Here is a 19,214-nt window from a genome sequence, read left to right as displayed (position 1 = left end):
AACCAAATTGTCCCAAACAAAAATCTATAACTTTAATGATGCTACCGTTTAATAGGTGGCGTTGACATCTCGAGCAACTTTTCGGGAAATTACTACACTAAGAAGTTTCTTTTATAAGTATACTGTAATAAAATGTGTATATAGGGTACAAAATAAGTGCGTAATTGCCATACGAAAAAAAATCGAAAACAAAAGTGTTTTTAAAAATATTTTGAAATATACAGGGTAAGTTTTTTTAATAGCACAGTTATATATCTTCAAATTTTTATATTCTCATTGTTATTTTCGTTTCCGTTATTTGAACCAAATTTTCTAAGTAGTAATAAATCAAAAATATACACTAAGAAAAAGTTTCGATACTAAAATAAAACTTGAATCTATATAGGGTGCGGAATTTGTGCGGCAAAGTCAACTGTCATACGAAAAAGAATTAAAAAAGTTATAAAAACTTATTTTTTTAAAAATTTTGAAATATACAGGGTGAGTTTTTTAATAACACAGTTATATATCTTCAAATTTTTATATTCTCATCGTTATTTTCGTTTCCGTTATTTGAACCAAATTTTCTAAGTAGTAATAAATCAAAAATATACACTAAGAAAAAGTTTCGATACTAAAATAAAACTTGAATCTATATAGGGTGCGGAATTTGTACGGCAAAGTCAACTGTCATACGAAAAAGAATTAAAAAAGTTATAAAAACTTATTTTTTTAAAAATTTTGAAATATACAGGGTGAGTTTTTTAATAACACAGTTATATATCTTCAAATTTTTATATTCTCATCGTTATTTTCGTTTCCGTGATTTGGACAAAATTTTCTAAGTAGTAATAAATCAAAAATATACACTAAGAAAAAGTTTCGATACTAAAATAAAACGTGAATGTATATAGGGTGCGGAATTTGTGCGGCAAAGTCAACTGTCATACGAAAAAGAATTAAAAAAGTTATAAAAACTTATTTTTTTAAAAATTTTGAAATATACAGGGTGAGTTTTTTAATAACACAGTTATATATCTTCAAATTTTTATATTCTCATCGTTATTTTCGTTTCCGTGATTTGGACAAAATTTTCTAAGTAGTAATAAATCAAAAATATACACTAAGAAAAAGTTTCGATACTAAAATAAAACGTGAATGTATATTGGGTGCGGAATTTGTGCGGCAAAGTCAACTGTCATACGAAAAAGAATTAAAAAAGTTATAAAAACTTATTTTTTCAAAAATTTTGAAATATACAGGGTGAGTTTTTTAATAACACAGTTATATATCTTCTAATTTTTATATTCTCGTCGTTATTTTCGTTTCCGTGATTTGGACAAAATTTTCTAAGTAGTAATAAATCAAAAATATACACTAAGAAAAAGTTTCGATACTAAAATAAAACGTGAATCTATATAGGGTGCGGAATTTGTGCGGCAAAGTCAACTGTCATACGAAAAAGAATTAAAAAAGTTATAAAAACTTATTTTTTTAAAAATTTTGAAATATACAGGGTGAGTTTTTTAATAACACAGTTATATATCTTCAAATTTTTATATTGTTATTTTCGTTTCCGTTATTTGAACCAAATTTTCTAAGTAGTAATAAATCAAAAATATACACTAAGAAAAAGTTTCGATACTAAAATAAAACGTGAATCTATATAGGGTGCGGAATTTGTGCGGCAAAGTCAAATGTCATACGAAAAAGAATTAAAAAAGTTATAAAAACTTATTTTTTCAAAAATTTTGAAATATACAGGGTGAGTTTTTTAATAACACAGTTATATATCTTCAAATTTTTATATTCTCATCGTTATTTTCGTTTCCGTGATTTGGACAAAATTTTCTAAGTAGTAATAAATCAAAAATATACACTAAGAAAAAGTTTCGATACTAAAATAAAACTTGAATCTATATAGGGTGCGGAATTTGTGCGGCAAAGTCAAATGTCATACGAAAAAGAATTAAAAAAGTTATAAAAACTTATTTTTTCAAAAATTTTGAAATATACAGGGTGAGTTTTTTAATAACACAGTTATATATCTTCTAATTTTTATATTCTCATCGTTATTTTCGTTTCCGTGATTTGGACAAAATTTTCTAAGTAGTAATAAATCAAAAATATACACTAAGAAAAAGTTTCGATACTAAAATAAAACTTGAATCTATATAGGGTGCGGAATTTGTGCGGCAAAGTCAACTGTCATACGAAAAAGAATTAAAAAAGTTATAAAAACTTATTTTTTTAAAAATTTTGAAATATACAGGGTGAGTTTTTTAATAACACAATTATATATCTTCAAATTTTTATATTCTCATCGTTATTTTCGTTTCCGTGATTTGGACAAAATTTTCTAAGTAGTAATAAATCAAAAATATACACTAAGAAAAAGTTTCGATACTAAAATAAAACGTGAATCTATATAGGGTGCGGAATTTGTGCGGCAAAGTCAAATGTCATACGAAAAAGAATTAAAAAAGTTATAAAAACTTATTTTTTCAAAAATTTTGAAATATACAGGGTGAGTTTTTTAATAACACAGTTATATATCTTCAAATTTTTATATTCTCATCGTTATTTTCGTTTCCGTGATTTGGACAAAATTTTCTAAGTAGTAATAAATCAAAAATATACACTAAGAAAAAGTTTCGATACTAAAATAAAACTTGAATCTATATAGGGTGCGGAATTTGTGCGGCAAAGTCAAATGTCATACGAAAAAGAATTAAAAAAGTTATAAAAACTTATTTTTTCAAAAATTTTGAAATATACAGGGTGAGTTTTTTAATAACACAGTTATATATCTTCTAATTTTTATATTCTCATCGTTATTTTCGTTTCCGTGATTTGGACAAAATTTTCTAAGTAGTAATAAATCAAAAATATACACTAAGAAAAAGTTTCGATACTAAAATAAAACTTGAATCTATATAGGGTGCGGAATTTGTGCGGCAAAGTCAACTGTCATACGAAAAAGAATTAAAAAAGTTATAAAAACTTATTTTTTTAAAAATTTTGAAATATACAGGGTGAGTTTTTTAATAACACAGTTATATATCTTCAAATTTTTATATTCTCATCGTTATTTTCGTTTCCGTGATTTGGACAAAATTTTCTAAGTAGTAATAAATCAAAAATATACACTAAGAAAAAGTTTCGATACTAAAATAAAACTTGAATCTATATAGGGTGCGGAATTTGTGCGGCAAAGTCAAATGTCATACGAAAAAGAATTAAAAAAGTTATAAAAACTTATTTTTTCAAAAATTTTGAAATATACAGGGTGAGTTTTTTAATAACACAGTTATATATCTTCTAATTTTTATATTCTCATCGTTATTTTCGTTTCCGTGATTTGGACAAAATTTTCTAAGTAGTAATAAATCAAAAATATACACTAAGAAAAAGTTTCGATACTAAAATAAAACTTGAATCTATATAGGGTGCGGAATTTGTGCGGCAAAGTCAACTGTCATACGAAAAAGAATTAAAAAAGTTATAAAAACTTATTTTTTTAAAAATTTTGAAATATACAGGGTGAGTTTTTTAATAACACAGTTATATATCTTCAAATTTTTATATTCTCATCGTTATTTTCGTTTCCGTGATTTGGACAAAATTTTCTAAGTAGTAATAAATCAAAAATATACACTAAGAAAAAGTTTCGATACTAAAATAAAACTTGAATCTATATAGGGTGCGGAATTTGTGCGGCAAAGTCAAATGTCATACGAAAAAGAATTAAAAAAGTTATAAAAACTTATTTTTTCAAAAATTTTGAAATATACAGGGTGAGTTTTTTAATAACACAGTTATATATCTTCTAATTTTTATATTCTCATCATTATTTTCGTTTCCGTGATTTGGACAAAATTTTCTAAGTAGTAATAAATCAAAAATATACACTAAGAAAAAGTTTCGATACTAAAATAAAACGTGAATCTATATAGGGTGCGGAATTTGTGCGGCAAAGTCAACTGTCATACGAAAAAGAATTAAAAAAGTTACGAAAACATATTTTTAAAAATTTTGAAATATACAGGGTGAGTTTTTTAATAACACAGTTATATATCTTCAAATTTTTAAATTTTTATCGTTATTTTCGTTTCCGTTATTTGAACCAAATTTTCTAAGTAGTAATAAATCAAAAATATACACTAAGAAAAAGTTTCGATACTAAAATAAAACGTGAATGTATATAGAGTGCGGAATTTGTGCGACAAAGTCAAATGTCATACGAAAAAGAATTAAAAAAGTTACGAAAACATATTTTTAAAAATTTTGAAATATACAGGGTGAGTTTTTTAATAACACAGTTATATATCTTCAAATTTTTATCGTTATTTTCGTTTCCGTTATTTGAACCAAATTTTCTAAGTAGTAATAAATCAAAAATATACACTAAGAAAAAGTTTCGATACTAAAATAAAACGTGAATGTATATAGGGTGCGGAATTTGTGCGACAAAGTCAAATGTCATACGAAAAAGAATTAAAAAAGTTACGAAAACATATTTTTAAAAATTTTGAAATATACAGGGTGAGTTTTTTAATAACACAGTTATATATCTTCAAATTTTTATCGTTATTTTCGTTTCCGTTATTTGAACCAAATTTTCTAAGTAGTAATAAATCAAAAATATACACTAAGAAAAAGTTTCGATACTAAAATAAAACGTGAATGTATATAGGGTGCGGAATTTGTGCGACAAAGTCAAATGTCATACGAAAAAGAATTAAAAAAGTTACGAAAACATATTTTTAAAAATTTTGAAATATACAGGGTGAGTGTTCTAATAGCACAGTTATATACCTTCAATAATACAAAAATATACACCAAGGAAAAATTATGAATACTATAATAAAATGTGTATATGGGATTAGTACGAGAAAAATAGTACAAAAAATTAAAAAATCTATGATAAACCCTAATTATAAGGGCGAAATTATGAAAATACTTGGAAATATTTATTTTTCTTAGTGTATTCGACCTTGATCTCTGCGAGTAGTTTAGCGATGACGTCACGACTTCGAAACCGGATGCTTTTTTAAGAAACGTCGTTTTTGCGTGTTTTTTTTGTCAAATAATTACGTGAATGTGTAAAGCAATAGTTATTGTGCTCAAATAAACGTGCTTTTTTGGTTTTGAAAATCTACTTACTAATGATAGAGCTATGCAACGCAGCTCCTAATTCTCTTAGAGCGATACTAAGATCCCGATGATATTTATCGAACAAATTATTGTCTGCAAGTGTATTGAAAGTGAAAAATTTATGAAAAAAAACAATATAACCTAACCTAACCAATTTACTACATTTAGACAGACATTTTCAAAAAAAAGTTTTCAAAAAAACAAATAACACAGATGTAAAGGGCTAGTCGTCTTTCAAGAAATGTTTCAATTTAGTTAAAAATAAATGTAGACTATTCTAGATGATTCTAAATGGTCTAGACTGTTATAGAATCTTCTAAAAATGTTTGGAACCGTCTAAAAACCTTCAAAATTTAATTAGAATGTTGTTTTTGTAACGAAAAAAGTTCATATAGTATTTGAAGATCGTTTATCAGATCAAAATGATTCTAAATGGTCTAGACTGTTATAGAATCTTCTAAAAATGTCTGGAACCGTCTAAAAACCTTCAAAATTTAATTACAAAGTTGTTTGTGTAACGAAAAAAGTTCATATAGTATTTGAAGATCGTTTATCAGATCAAAATGATTCTAAATGGTCTAGACTGTTATAGAATCTTCTAAAAATGTCTGGAACCGTCTAAAAAACCTTCAAAATTTAATTAGAATGTTGTTTTTGTAACGAAAAAAGTTCATATAGTATTTGAAGATCGTTTATCAGATCAAAATGATTCTAAATGGTCTAGACTGTTATAGAATCTTCTAAAAATGTCTGGAACCGTCTAAAAACCTTCAAAATTTAATTACAAAGTTGTTTGTGTAACGAAAAAAGTTCATATAGTATTTGAAGATCGTTTATCAGATCAAAATGATTCTAAATGGTCTAGACTGTTATAGAATCTTCTAAAAATGTCTGGAACCGTCTAAAAAACCTTCAAAATTTAATTAGAATGTTGTTTTTGTAACGAAAAAAGTTCATATAGTATTTGAAGATCGTTTATCAGATCAAAATGATTCTAAATGGTCTAGACTGTTATAGAATCTTCTAAAAATGTCTGGAACCGTCTAAAAACCTTCAAAATTTAATTACAAAGTTGTTTGTGTAACGAAAAAAGTTCATATAGTATTTGAAGATCGTTTATCAGATCAAAATGATTCTAAATGGTCTAGACTGTTATAGAATCTTCTAAAAATGTCTGGAACCGTCTAAAAAACCTTCAAAATTTAATTAGAATGTTGTTTTTGTAACGAAAAAAGTTCATATAGTATTTGAAGATCGTTTATCAGATCAAAATGATTCTAAATGGTCTAGACTGTTATAGAATCTTCTAAAAATGTCTGGAACCGTCTAAAAACCTTCAAAATTTAATTACAAAGTTGTTTGTGTAACGAAAAAAGTTCATATAGTATTTGAAGATCGTTTATCAGATCAAAATGATTCTAAATGGTCTAGACTGTTATAGAATCTTCTAAAAATGTCTGGAACCGTCTAAAAAACCTTCAAAATTTAATTAGAATGTTGTTTTTGTAACGAAAAAAGTTCATATAGTATTTGAAGATCGTTTATCAGATCAAAATGATTCTAAATGGTCTAGACTGTTATAGAATCTTCTAAAAATGTCTGGAACCGTCTAAAAAACCTTCAAAATTTAATTAGAATGTTGTTTTTGTAACGAAAAAAGTTCATATAGTATTTGAAGATCGTTTATCAGATCAAAATGATTCTAAATGGTCTAGACTGTTATAGAATCTTCTAAAAATGTCTGGAACCGTCTAAAAACCTTCAAAATTTAATTACAAAGTTGTTTGTGTAACGAAAAAAGTTCATATAGTATTTGAAGATCGTTTATCAGATCAAAATGATTCTAAATGGTCTAGACTGTTATAGAATCTTCTAAAAATGTCTGGAACCGTCTAAAAACCTTCAAAATTTAATTACAAAGTTGTTTTTGTAACGAAAAAAGTTCATATAGTATTTGAAGATCGTTTATCAGATCAAAATGATTCTAAATGGTCTAGACTGTTATAGAATCTTCTAAAAATGTCTGGAACCGTCTAAAAAACCTTCAAAATTTAATTACAAAGTTGTTTTTGTAACGAAAAAAGTTCATATAGTATTTGAAGATCGTTTATCAGATCAAAATGATTCTAAATGGTCTAGACTGTTATAGAATCTTCTAAAAATGTCTGGAACCGTCTAAAAACCTTCAAAATTTAATTACAAAGTTGTTTTTGTAACGAAAAAAGTTCATATAGTATTTGAAGATCGTTTATCAGATCAAAATGATTCTAAATGGTCTAGACTGTTATAGAATCTTCTAAAAATGTCTGGAACCGTCTAAAAAACCTTCAAAATTTAATAAGAATGTTGTTTTTGTGACGAAAATGACTGATATCTAAATAGAATACTCCAGATAGGTCTAAAATGAATGAGAGTTATTTAGAAAGTTTTAAGTAGTGTTTAAATATTTCGAATCAGTTAAAACACGAATCTAGGCTGTTCTAGATGTTTTTTTTAATTTTGAAGAATGATCTAAAAAGGTTCAAAACGATTCTAGAGAATATGAATTTTTGAAAAAACTTCGAAACCGACTTGATAAGCTTCGGAATGTTATTTTTTCAACAAAAACGATATTCCCCAACAGAAAATAAAGTTAGTTTAAATTGGATTAGATTAGGGGAGGTTAGGTAAGCTTAAGTTAAGTTACTTACAATGTTCGTCGTTGTATAATCTAGTGACATTGGCATCGTCGACGTTTTGGCCCAGCATGGAGTTTACTAATTTTTCAATAAATTCCCGAACTTCCTCTCTGCTTTTCTGAACATCTATTTCGCCTTTTTCGTCCATTTTTTCGCAAATCTTTTCTAAAAGAACATTTTTCTAAAGGCATTAACTAAATATATTCGTAATAGGAAATGTAGACAGGGTTGTACTAAGTAAATATGTCAAATAGAAGTAGAAATATCATTTTTTTTTATTATTCACCTTTTTTGTTTGGCCGAATGGCGTACAGAACACCTTGGAACCAAGATTCCGGTGGCCTTGAACAATTTTTACACGTCCATCTGTTTTGTTGTACGTCTAGACTGGCGCATCTTTTCTGACATACTTTTTTGTCGCATTTCCAACAAATCACGCTATTATTGCCGCTAAGTATGTGGTCGATTGATCTGAAATATTCGCCGCATACATCGCAATGGACGTTGCTTTTTGATCTACGATTACTGAAAACAAAAATAATATATAAATAACGAACTATAGTCTTTTCTTGTTCCACTGACAGTTTCATCGTAATTTTCATAACCTATGACCATCATTGTGACCCGATAATTGAACTAATCTGTGATATAGAACGCGACAACTAGGAAGAAGACCGCAGATGTTTCTTTGTTCTTATGGGAAAACGTCGATTTTTTTGGCCTATGTAGGTACAGATGCAATTCAAGATTTCTCGATGGGATTCCGATTCATTCCATTTAATATTAACGTTTTCTTAATTCATTCATGTTAAAAATAATACGATATCGCAGAATTTTTTGAAAAAGCATGTCAATTTTTTTACAATTCCTAAATTTTTTGACATTTTAGTCAAAAAAAACACCTCTGTGATATAAATATGCAAAAATCCCTGGACTATTACAAATTTTCGTTCAAAAAATCCAAAAATCATGTGAGTTTCCTATCCAATTTTCATGAATTTTCCTCAATTTTCCACCTATAATATTTTTTCCCCATCAACCGATATATTTTTGAACTCCTCATATAAAAAAACTGACTCCAGACAAAAGTGGTTGTATGAAATTAAATATCCACCTTAATCTCCAGATCTCAATCATCCAGATTTCTTCCTATCCCCAAAATTATATAAGCATGTCAATTTTTTTACAATTCCTGAATTTTTTGACATTTTAGTCAAAAAAAAACACCTCTGTGATATAAATATGCAAAAATCCCTGGACTATTACAAATTTTCGTTCAAAAAATCCAAAAATCATGTGAGTTTCCTATCCAATTTTCATGAATTTTCCTCAATTTTCCACCTATAATATTTTTTCCCCATCAACCGATATATTTTTGAACTCCTCATATAAAAAAACTGACTCCAGACAAAAGTGGTTGTATGAAATTAAATATCCACCTTAATCTCCAGATCTCAATCATCCAGATTTCTTCCTATCCCCAAAATTATATAAGCATGTCAATTTTTTTACAATTCCTGAATTTTTTGACATTTTAGTCAAAAAAAAACACCTCTGTGATATAAATATGCAAAAATCCCTGGACTATTACAAATTTTCGTTCAAAAAATCCAAAAATCATGTGAGTTTCCTATCCAATTTTCATGAATTTTCCTCAATTTTCCACCTATAATATTTTTTCCCCATCAACCGATATATTTTTGAACTCCTCATATAAAAAAACTGACTCCAGACAAAAGTGGTTGTATGAAATTAAATATCCACCTTAATCTCCAGATCTCAATCATCCAGATTTCTTCCTATCCCCAAAATTATATAAGCATGTCAATTTTTTTACAATTCCTGAATTTTTTGACATTTTAGTCAAAAAAAAACACCTCTGTGATATAAATATGCAAAAATCCCTGGACTATTACAAATTTTCGTTCAAAAAATCCAAAAATCATGTGAGTTTCCTATCCAATTTTCATGAATTTTCCTCAATTTTCCACCTATAATATTTTTTCCCCATCAACCGATATATTTTTGAACTCCTCATATAAAAAAACTGACTCCAGACAAAAGTGGTTGTATGAAATTAAATATCCACCTTAATCTCCAGATCTCAATCATCCAGATTTCTTCCTATCCCCAAAATTATATAAGCATGTCAATTTTTTTACAATTCCTGAATTTTTTGACATTTTAGTCAAAAAAAAACACCTCTGTGATATAAATATGCAAAAATCCCTGGACTATTACAAATTTTCGTTCAAAAAATCCAAAAATCATGTGAGTTTCCTACCCAATTTTCATGAATTTTCCTCAATTTTCCACCTATAATATTTTTTCCCCATCAACCGATATATTTTTGAACTCCTCGTATAAAAAAAATGACTCCAGACAAAAGTGGTTGTATGAAATTAATATCCACCTTAACCTCCAGATCTCAATCCTCCAGATTTCCTCCTATCCCCAAAATTATATAAGCATGTCAATTTTTTTACAATTCCTAAATTTTTTGACATTTTAGTCAAAAAAAAACACCTCTGTGATATAAATATGCAAAAATCCCTGGACTATTACAAATTTTCGTTCAAAAAATCCAAAAATCATGTGAGTTTCCTTCCCAATTTTCGTGAATTTTCGTCAATTTTCCACCTATAATATTTTTTCCTCATCAACCGATATATTTTTGAACTCCTCGTATAAAAAAAATCTCTCCAGACAAAAGTGGTTGTATGAAATTAAGTATCCACCTTAACCTCCAGATCTCAATCCTCCAGATTTCCTCCTATCCCCAAAATTATATAAGCATGTCAATTTTTTTACAATTCCTGAATTTTTTGACATTTTAGTCAAAAAAAAACACCTCTGTGATATAAATATGCAAAAATCCCTGGACTATTACAAATTTTCGTTCAAAAAATCCAAAAATCATGTGAGTTTCCTACCCAATTTTCGTGAATTTTCCTCAATTTTCCACCTATAATATTTTTTCCCCATCAACCGATATATTTTTGAACTCCTCATATAAAAAAAATGACTCCAGACAAAAGTGGTTGTATGAAATTAAATATCCACCTTAACCTCCAGATCTCAATCCTCCAGATTTCCTCCTATCGCCAAAATTATATAAGCATGTCAATTTTTTTACAATTCCTAAATTTTTTGACATTTTAGTCAAAAAAAAACACCTCTGTGATATAAATATGCAAAAATCCCTGGACTATTACAAATTTTCGTTCAAAAAATCCAAAAATCATGTGAGTTTCCTATCCAATTTTCATGAATTTTCCTCAATTTTCCACCTATAATATTTTTTCCCCATCAACCGATATATTTTTGAACTCCTCGTATCAAAAAAATGACTCCAGACAAAAGTGGTTGTATTAAATTAAATATCCACCTTAATCTCCAGATCTCAATCATCCAGATTTCTTCCTATCCCCAAAATTATATAAGCATGTCAATTTTTTTACAATTCCTAAATTTTTTGACATTTTAGTCAAAAAAAAACACCTCTGTGATATAAATATGCAAAAATCCCTGGACTATTACAAATTTTCGTTCAAAAAATCCAAAAATCATGTGAGTTTCCTATCCAATTTTCATAAATTGTCCTCAATTTTCCACCTATAATATTTTTTCCCCATCAACTGATATATTTTTGAACTCCTCGTATAAAAAAAATTACTCCAGACAAAAGTGGTTGTATGAAATTAAATATCCACCTTAACCTCCAGATCTCAATCCTCCAGATTTCCTCCTATCCCCAAAATTATATAAGCATGTCAATTTTTTCACAATTCCTGAATTTTTTGACATTTTAGTAAATTAAAACACCTCTGTGATATAAATATGCAAAAATCCCTGGACTATTATGAATTTTCGTTCAAAAAATCCAAAAATCATGTTAGTTTCCTACCCAATTTTCGTGAATTTTCGTCAATTTTCCACCTATAATATTTTTTCCTCATCAACCGATATATTTTTGAACTCCTCGTATCAAAAAAATGACTCCAGACAAAAGTGGTTGTATTAAATTAAATATCCACCTTAATCTCCAGATCTCAATCATCCAGATTTCTTCCTATCCCCAAAATTATATAAGCATGTCAATTTTTTTACAATTCCTAAATTTTTTGACATTTTAGTCAAAAAAAAACACCTCTGTGATATAAATATGCAAAAATCCCTGGACTATTACAAATTTTCGTTCAAAAAATCCAAAAATCATGTGAGTTTCCTATCCAATTTTCATAAATTGTCCTCAATTTTCCACCTATAATATTTTTTCCCCATCAACTGATATATTTTTGAACTCCTCGTATAAAAAAAATTACTCCAGACAAAAGTGGTTGTATGAAATTAAATATCCACCTTAACCTCCAGATCTCAATCCTCCAGATTTCCTCCTATCCCCAAAATTATATAAGCATGTCAATTTTTTCACAATTCCTGAATTTTTTGACATTTTAGTAAATTAAAACACCTCTGTGATATAAATATGCAAAAATCCCTGGACTATTATGAATTTTCGTTCAAAAAATCCAAAAATCATGTTAGTTTCCTACCCAATTTTCGTGAATTTTCCTCAATTTTCCACCTATAATATTTTTTCCCCATCAACCGATATATTTTTGAACTCCTCATATAAAAAAAATGACTCCAGACAAAAGTGGTTGTATGAAATTAAATATCCACCTTAACCTCCAGATCTCAATCCTCCAGATTTCCTCGTATCGCCAAAATTATATAAGCATGTCAATTTTTTTACAATTCCTAAATTTTTTGACAATTTAGTCAAAAAAAAACACCTCTGTGATATAAATATGCAAAAAGCGATTATATATTTCGTGAATTTTCCTCAATTTTCCATCTATATTTTTTTCCCGATCGACTGATATCTTTTTTGAACTCCTCGTACCATGTTTGTATAAATATTTATTAATTATGGACAACACTGTATATATATTATAAATAAAACAGAACAAATATTATATAACAAAATTCATTTATAATGACCTAGGCTTGACCTACTTTTCGCGAAAGTAACTTGTATAATCTGAAGAGACTACAAGTACTTACTGTACCACTTTTACTTTCTGTGGTAGTACCAGTGTTTATTATCAACGGTACCACACTCATAAGGTTCTTGATTTTTTAATTGATTTCGTTAGTACCATTAAAAATTGGTATAATATTTTGTGTATGGTGTATTGAAAAGTTCTCAAAATGGATATTTTAATAGGTAAGACCAGTTAAATTTATTATAAATAGTACTATTAATACACATACTTATTACTATTAATACTTTGAATAAATAACTAAACTAAATTTGAAAAAATAATATTTTAACATTAAATATTTCGTCAACCCTCGTAGATATAGATAACACGACGTTAACGAACCGGTGAGATGTTGCCACGTGTTTTCTAATAAAATCATTTAGTTTTATGTCATCTGAATAGTACAATTTATTTTTCAATATGATCAATTCATTTACCAATATTTTGGACAAAAGACTATGTTTCCAAAAAGAAATGATCATATATCTATTTTTTTATATTATAATTGAAATATTTATCATTTAATTGAGTAAATAAACTTGACATATATTTAAATTTGACTTTTATAAAACTTCATAAATGAATCAAGCTAGAAAACTATCTTAAAGTATTATGTATTATCTATTCAACGATAGATGTCGACACGGCGTTTTTACGAATACTAATTATGCGTGTACAGTTGTTACAAAAGTTTTTCGAACATATAGAGACAAATGATTATTTATATCTTATAAATGTGGTATTTGTTAACATACGGTATATTGAATAGTTTTTTTTATTACAGATTTCACTGCCATCCAGTTAATTCGTATTTAGAAACAAAAGTTTACGATAAATACATCGAATATGTTGTATGTTTTAACAAATAAGACAAAACATAATGTTTTTATTTCCATGTCTATTGGGTAGTGTGGAAAGTTTGGCAACCTTTTATGATAATCCACCTGAAAGCACTTACAAACCTAGCGCTACACCCATGGACGTTTTTATGGCTTTATTTATGGTTTGTACTCTTGAAGTTGTTGTGATGAAAATTATGATATTTGATAATACTCCGAATCTAGATGAAAATAGTTCTAGGAGGTTTATTAACGAATTTTTTGATCGAGAATAAACATTTACATTGTACATATTTGATTATTTTACCGTGAGGCAAATATATAAATGCATAATTCTTTAATATACCACCAATTCATCATATATTTTTGATTTAAACTCTTTTTGAATTGAAAAATATAACAATTATTGGTAAAAGGTATTTGAAACAAATTTATTAAAAGCATGTTTCAACCAATACACTGCAGTGAATGCGTATGATTATAATTTAACATGTTTCGATTTAAAAAATCATTATTACCAAAATAATGAAGATATCGATTTCAAATTCAAGGAGAGCACTAAGAAATAATCAATTTATAAAAAAAAAATCATAACTCGGTTAAACGAACAAATATACGAGATACAGTGTGTCAAAGTTGATATACCAAAAGTAAGTGTGGGGATTGATTCGAAAAATCGGTACGACCAAAATAATGAAGATATCGATTTCAAATTCAAAGAAAGCACTAAGAAATAATAAATTTATAAGGAAAAAAAATCATAAATCGGTTAAACGTACAAATATACGAGATACAGTGTGTCAAAGTTGATATACCAAAAGTAGGTGTGGGAATTGATTGGAAAAATCGGTACTACCAAAATAATGAAGATATCGATTTCAAATTCAAAGAAAGCACTAAGAAATAATCATTTTATAAGGAAAAAAATCATAACTCGGTTAAACGAACAAATATACGAGATACAGTGTGTCAAAGTTGATATACCAAAAGTAGGTGTGGGGATTGATTCGAAAAATCGGTACGACCAAAATAATGAAGATATCGATTTCAAATTCAAAGAAAGCACTAAGAAATAATAAATTTATAAGGAAAAAAAATCATAAATCGGTTAAACATACAAATACACGAGATATATGGTGTCAAAGTTGATATACCAAAAGTAAGTGTGGGAATTGATTCGAAAAATCGGTACGACCAAGATAATGAAGATATCGATTTCAAATTGAGGGAGAGCACTAAGAAATAATCAATTTATAAAAAAAAATCATAACTCGGTTAAACGAACAAATATAAGAGATAGAGTGTGTCAAAGTTGATATACCAAAAGTAGGTGTGGGGATTGATTCGAAAAATCGGTACGACCAAAATAATGAAGATATCGATTTCAAATTCAAAGAAAGCACTAAGAAATAATCAATTTATAAGGAAAAAAAATCATAAATCGGTTAAACATACAAATACACGAGATATATGGTGTCAAAGTTGATATACCAAAAGTAAGTGTGGGAATTGATTCGAAAAATCGGTACTATCAAAATAATGAAGATATCGATTTCAAATTAAGGGAGAGCACTAAGAAATAGTCAATTCATAAGGAAAAAAATCATAACTCGGTTAAACATACAAATACACGAGATATAGTGTGTCAAAGTTGATATACCAAAAGTAAGTGTGGGAATTGATTCGAAAAATCGGTACTACCAAAATAATGAAGATATCGATTTCAAATTGAGGGAGAGCACTAAGAAATAATCAATTTATAAGAAAAAAAATCATAACTCGGTTAAACGTACAAATATACGAGATACAGTGTGGCAAAGTTGATATACGAAAAGTAAGTGTGGGAATTGATTCGAAAAATCGGTACTACCAAAATAATGAAGATATCGATTTCAAATTAAGGGAGAGCACTAAGAAATAGTCAATTCATAAGGAAAAAAATCATAACTCGGTTAAACGTACAAATACACGAGATACAGTATGGCAAAGTTGATATACGAAAAGTAAGTGTGGGAATTGATTCGAAAAATCGGTACTACCAAAATAATGAAGATATCGATTTCAAATTGAGGGAGAGCACTAAGAAATAATCAATTTATAAGAAAAAAAATCATAACTCGGTTAAACGTACAAATATACGAGATACAGTGTGGCAAAGTTGATATACGAAAAGTAAGTGTGGGAATTGATTCGAAAAATCGGTACTACCAAAATAATGAAGATATCGATTTCAAATTAAGGGAGAGCACTAAGAAATAGTCAATTCATAAGGAAAAAAATCATAACTCGGTTAAACGTACAAATATACGAGATACAGTGTGTCAAAGTTGATATACCAAAAGTAGGTGTGGGGATTGATTCGAAAAATCGGTACGACCAAAATAATGAAGATATCGATTTCAAATTAAGGGAGAGCACTAAGAAATAATCAATTTATAAGGAAAAAAATCATAACTCGGATAAACGTACAAATATACGAGATACAGTGTGTCAAAGTTGATATACAAAAAGTAGGTGTGGGGATTGATTCGAAAAATCGGTACGACCAAAATAATGAAGATATCGATTTCAAATTAAGGGAGAGCACTAAGAAATAATCATTTTATAAGGAAAAAAATCATATCTCGATTAAACATACAAATATACGAGATACAGTGTGTCAAATTTGATATACCAAAAGTAGGTGTGGGAATAGATTCGAAAAATCGGTACGACCAAAATAATGAAGATATCGATTTCAAATTAAGGGAGAGCACTAAGAAATAATAAATTTATAAGGAAAAAAATCATAACTCGGTTAAACGTACAAATACACGAGATATAGTGTGTCAAAGTTTATATACCAAAAGTAAGTGTTGGAATTGATTCGAAAAATCGGTACTACCAAAATAATGAAGATATCGATTTCAAATTGAGGGAGAGCACTAAGAAATAATCAATTTTTAAGGAACAAAATCATAACTCGGTTAAACGTACAAATACACGAGATATATGGTGTCAAAGTTGATATACGAAAAGTCAGTGTGGGAATTGATTCGAAAAATCGGTACGACCAAAATAATGAAGATATCGATTTCAAATTAAGGGAGAGCACTAAGAAATAATCAATTTATAAGGAAAAAAATCATAACTCGGATAAACGTACAAATATACGAGATACAGTGTGTCAAAGTTGATATACAAAAAGTAGGTGTGGGGATTGATTCGAAAAATCGGTACGACCAAAATAATGAAGATATCGATTTCAAATTAAGGGAGAGCACTAAGAAATAATCATTTTATAAGGAAAAAAATCATATCTCGATTAAACATACAAATATACGAGATACAGTGTGTCAAAGTTGATATACCAAAAGTAGGTGTGGGAATAGATTCGAAAAATCGGTACGACCAAAATAATGAAGATATCGATTTCAAATTAAGGGAGAGCACTAAGAAATAGTCAATTTATAAGGAAAAAAAATCATAACTCGGTTAAACGTACAAATACACGAGATACGGGGCGTCAAATTTGAAGTACGTAAAGAAGGAGGTGAAAAAACTGGTTCGATTTGGATGTCACGCATGCATTATGCTTATTATTATTATATATCCGTGCAGAAATTGTATTTTACATACAAGTGAAATAAATTCGTAAAAAAAGTGGAACGTTACCTGTTCTGATTCTTCTTACTCGTAATAATTGCCAATAAAAATACAAATAGTAACAAATGTGTTTATTTTAAACCGACACATACACAGACACAATTAAATGTTGACGATAACTAGATTATGGGACATACCATGGTTGTATACAGGACCGTACTACAACAAAATCGATGTAATCAAAAATTTTGTAATGAAATTTCAATTAAGATCGTTATATAAATTCATTCTATAGGTCAATGACTTTTATATTGTCAGTATTCCTTGATTTTGGTTTTATTCACTTTTAATTCTTCTTTTAAACAGTTTTTTCGGCTATTTTTTATTATTTTATGTAGAAAATCTCTATTTATTATTTCCTATCGCCCAAGCACCTATGTCTTTGTTTTCGAATTGTTTTTTTGCTCATTTTTATGTTTTAACTTCACCAATTATCATTTTTTTTCGTTATACGTTTTTTTTTGGAAAAATCATTGATATATATATATATATATATATATATATATATAGATTGGCGTTAAGATATATTTATTTAAATAATTTGTATAGCCACTCATACCAGGTTCGGTTCTTCAGTCAAATACAATAATTATATAATCGAAATTTTTATAGTAAATAATTTTTTTTTGAATTTATATATTTTTAAAGCCGGCTCTGTGCTGCGACCGGATCTTCGACTAAAATGGTCACCCAGCCATCCGGAACCTAACCAAATACATTCCTAACTGTTTTGCAATCGCTACTATAATGAAACTTGTCGTATATTTTCATAAAATTACCATGGAAAAATGTTTTTTTTTCTCTTAAAATTGTGTTTCATTGTATAAACAAAACTGTAGCGAAAAATTGAATTAAATTCTTCTTCAAGGATCGTTTTTCAGAACAATGGTATTTATACAACATGTTTCCTTCTGTTTTAAAACAATTTTACGGTTTATAAATCTTTCCCATCAATTTATAAACAATTGTTTATTTATTATTGTTTAAAACTCCATACATGAAAATATTCAAGGCTCTAAAAACTTTCTACATTTTTTTCTATAATTAGGTACTTTGGGAATGCCTGGTATATAATAAGCGTTAAATATGTTTGAACATTTTTTTTCAGTTTATTCGTTTTGTGTTTTGAACAATTACACTTTAACGTAATAAACATTCTTTAAATATGCGTGTAAGTCTGTTCGAGGCAGCGCCATGTTGCCATATATTTTGTGACAAAAAAATTTCGTTTCACGTAAACAAAATAGTAGAATTTATTTTTCAAAATACTTCAATTTAAATTAGTAATTACTGTGTTATTTTATGTGAAAACACCGTTTACAGAATTTTTTCCCTATTGACATAAAATCATGATTTCGTTTAATATAAATTTCATAATACTACTTCTAAAATGGAAATCTGGCATTTCTGCAACTTCACATTCACACAACCATTGTGGTTAAATAAGAAAACTTCGTTAAATCGATTAGTGTATGTTCTATTCGACAGCAGGTGTCGACAGCGTCGCTAGAACGACTACACTTCATTTTTTTCGTTTTAAAATTGAAAAAAAAGCATCCAGAAGAATATTTTACGTTAGATCGAGTATATTTTATTATATCTAACAATTTGAATTGGATTCTAATATAATATATCGTTCAAATTTACTAAAATGATGATTGTATGTATAAGTCAACTGTCAAGATTTATTTCTATTCGTTCTAAGGAGTAAATTATCCAATAACTCGTAATTAAAATAAAAAAAGAAGAATTTAGAGGTTAGTTCTTAGATATAATGAATTCCACTTAACTGCAAATTAAAAGATTTTAAAGCCTAAAATTATTTTTATTATTCTTTTATGTAAATTAAAACTTTTTCATTACAC

General features: G+C 27.8%; 1 protein-coding gene across 5 annotated transcripts in view; it reads right to left on the bottom strand.

The window, feature by feature from the left end:
• Positions 1-19,214, bottom strand: part of LOC130450504 (uncharacterized) — a 46,413-nt gene that overhangs the window by 22,723 nt on the left and 4,476 nt on the right. For all 5 annotated transcript variants that reach the window (XM_056789298.1, XM_056789126.1, XM_056789205.1 and 2 more), the window contains 2 exons: positions 8,101-8,339; positions 7,827-7,979 (listed from right to left, as the gene is read on the bottom strand). In XM_056789298.1, coding sequence (XP_056645276.1) covers positions 7,827-7,979; positions 8,101-8,339 — 392 coding nt within the window. The remainder of the gene's footprint in view (positions 1-7,826; positions 7,980-8,100; positions 8,340-19,214) is intronic.

Source organism: Diorhabda sublineata, chromosome 1 (genome assembly GCF_026230105.1).
Source record: "Diorhabda sublineata isolate icDioSubl1.1 chromosome 1, icDioSubl1.1, whole genome shotgun sequence".
Classification (NCBI taxonomy): domain Eukaryota; kingdom Metazoa; phylum Arthropoda; class Insecta; order Coleoptera; family Chrysomelidae; genus Diorhabda; species Diorhabda sublineata.
Note: the sequence above shows the minus strand (reverse complement) of the source record. Positions and strands in the feature narration are given on the sequence as shown.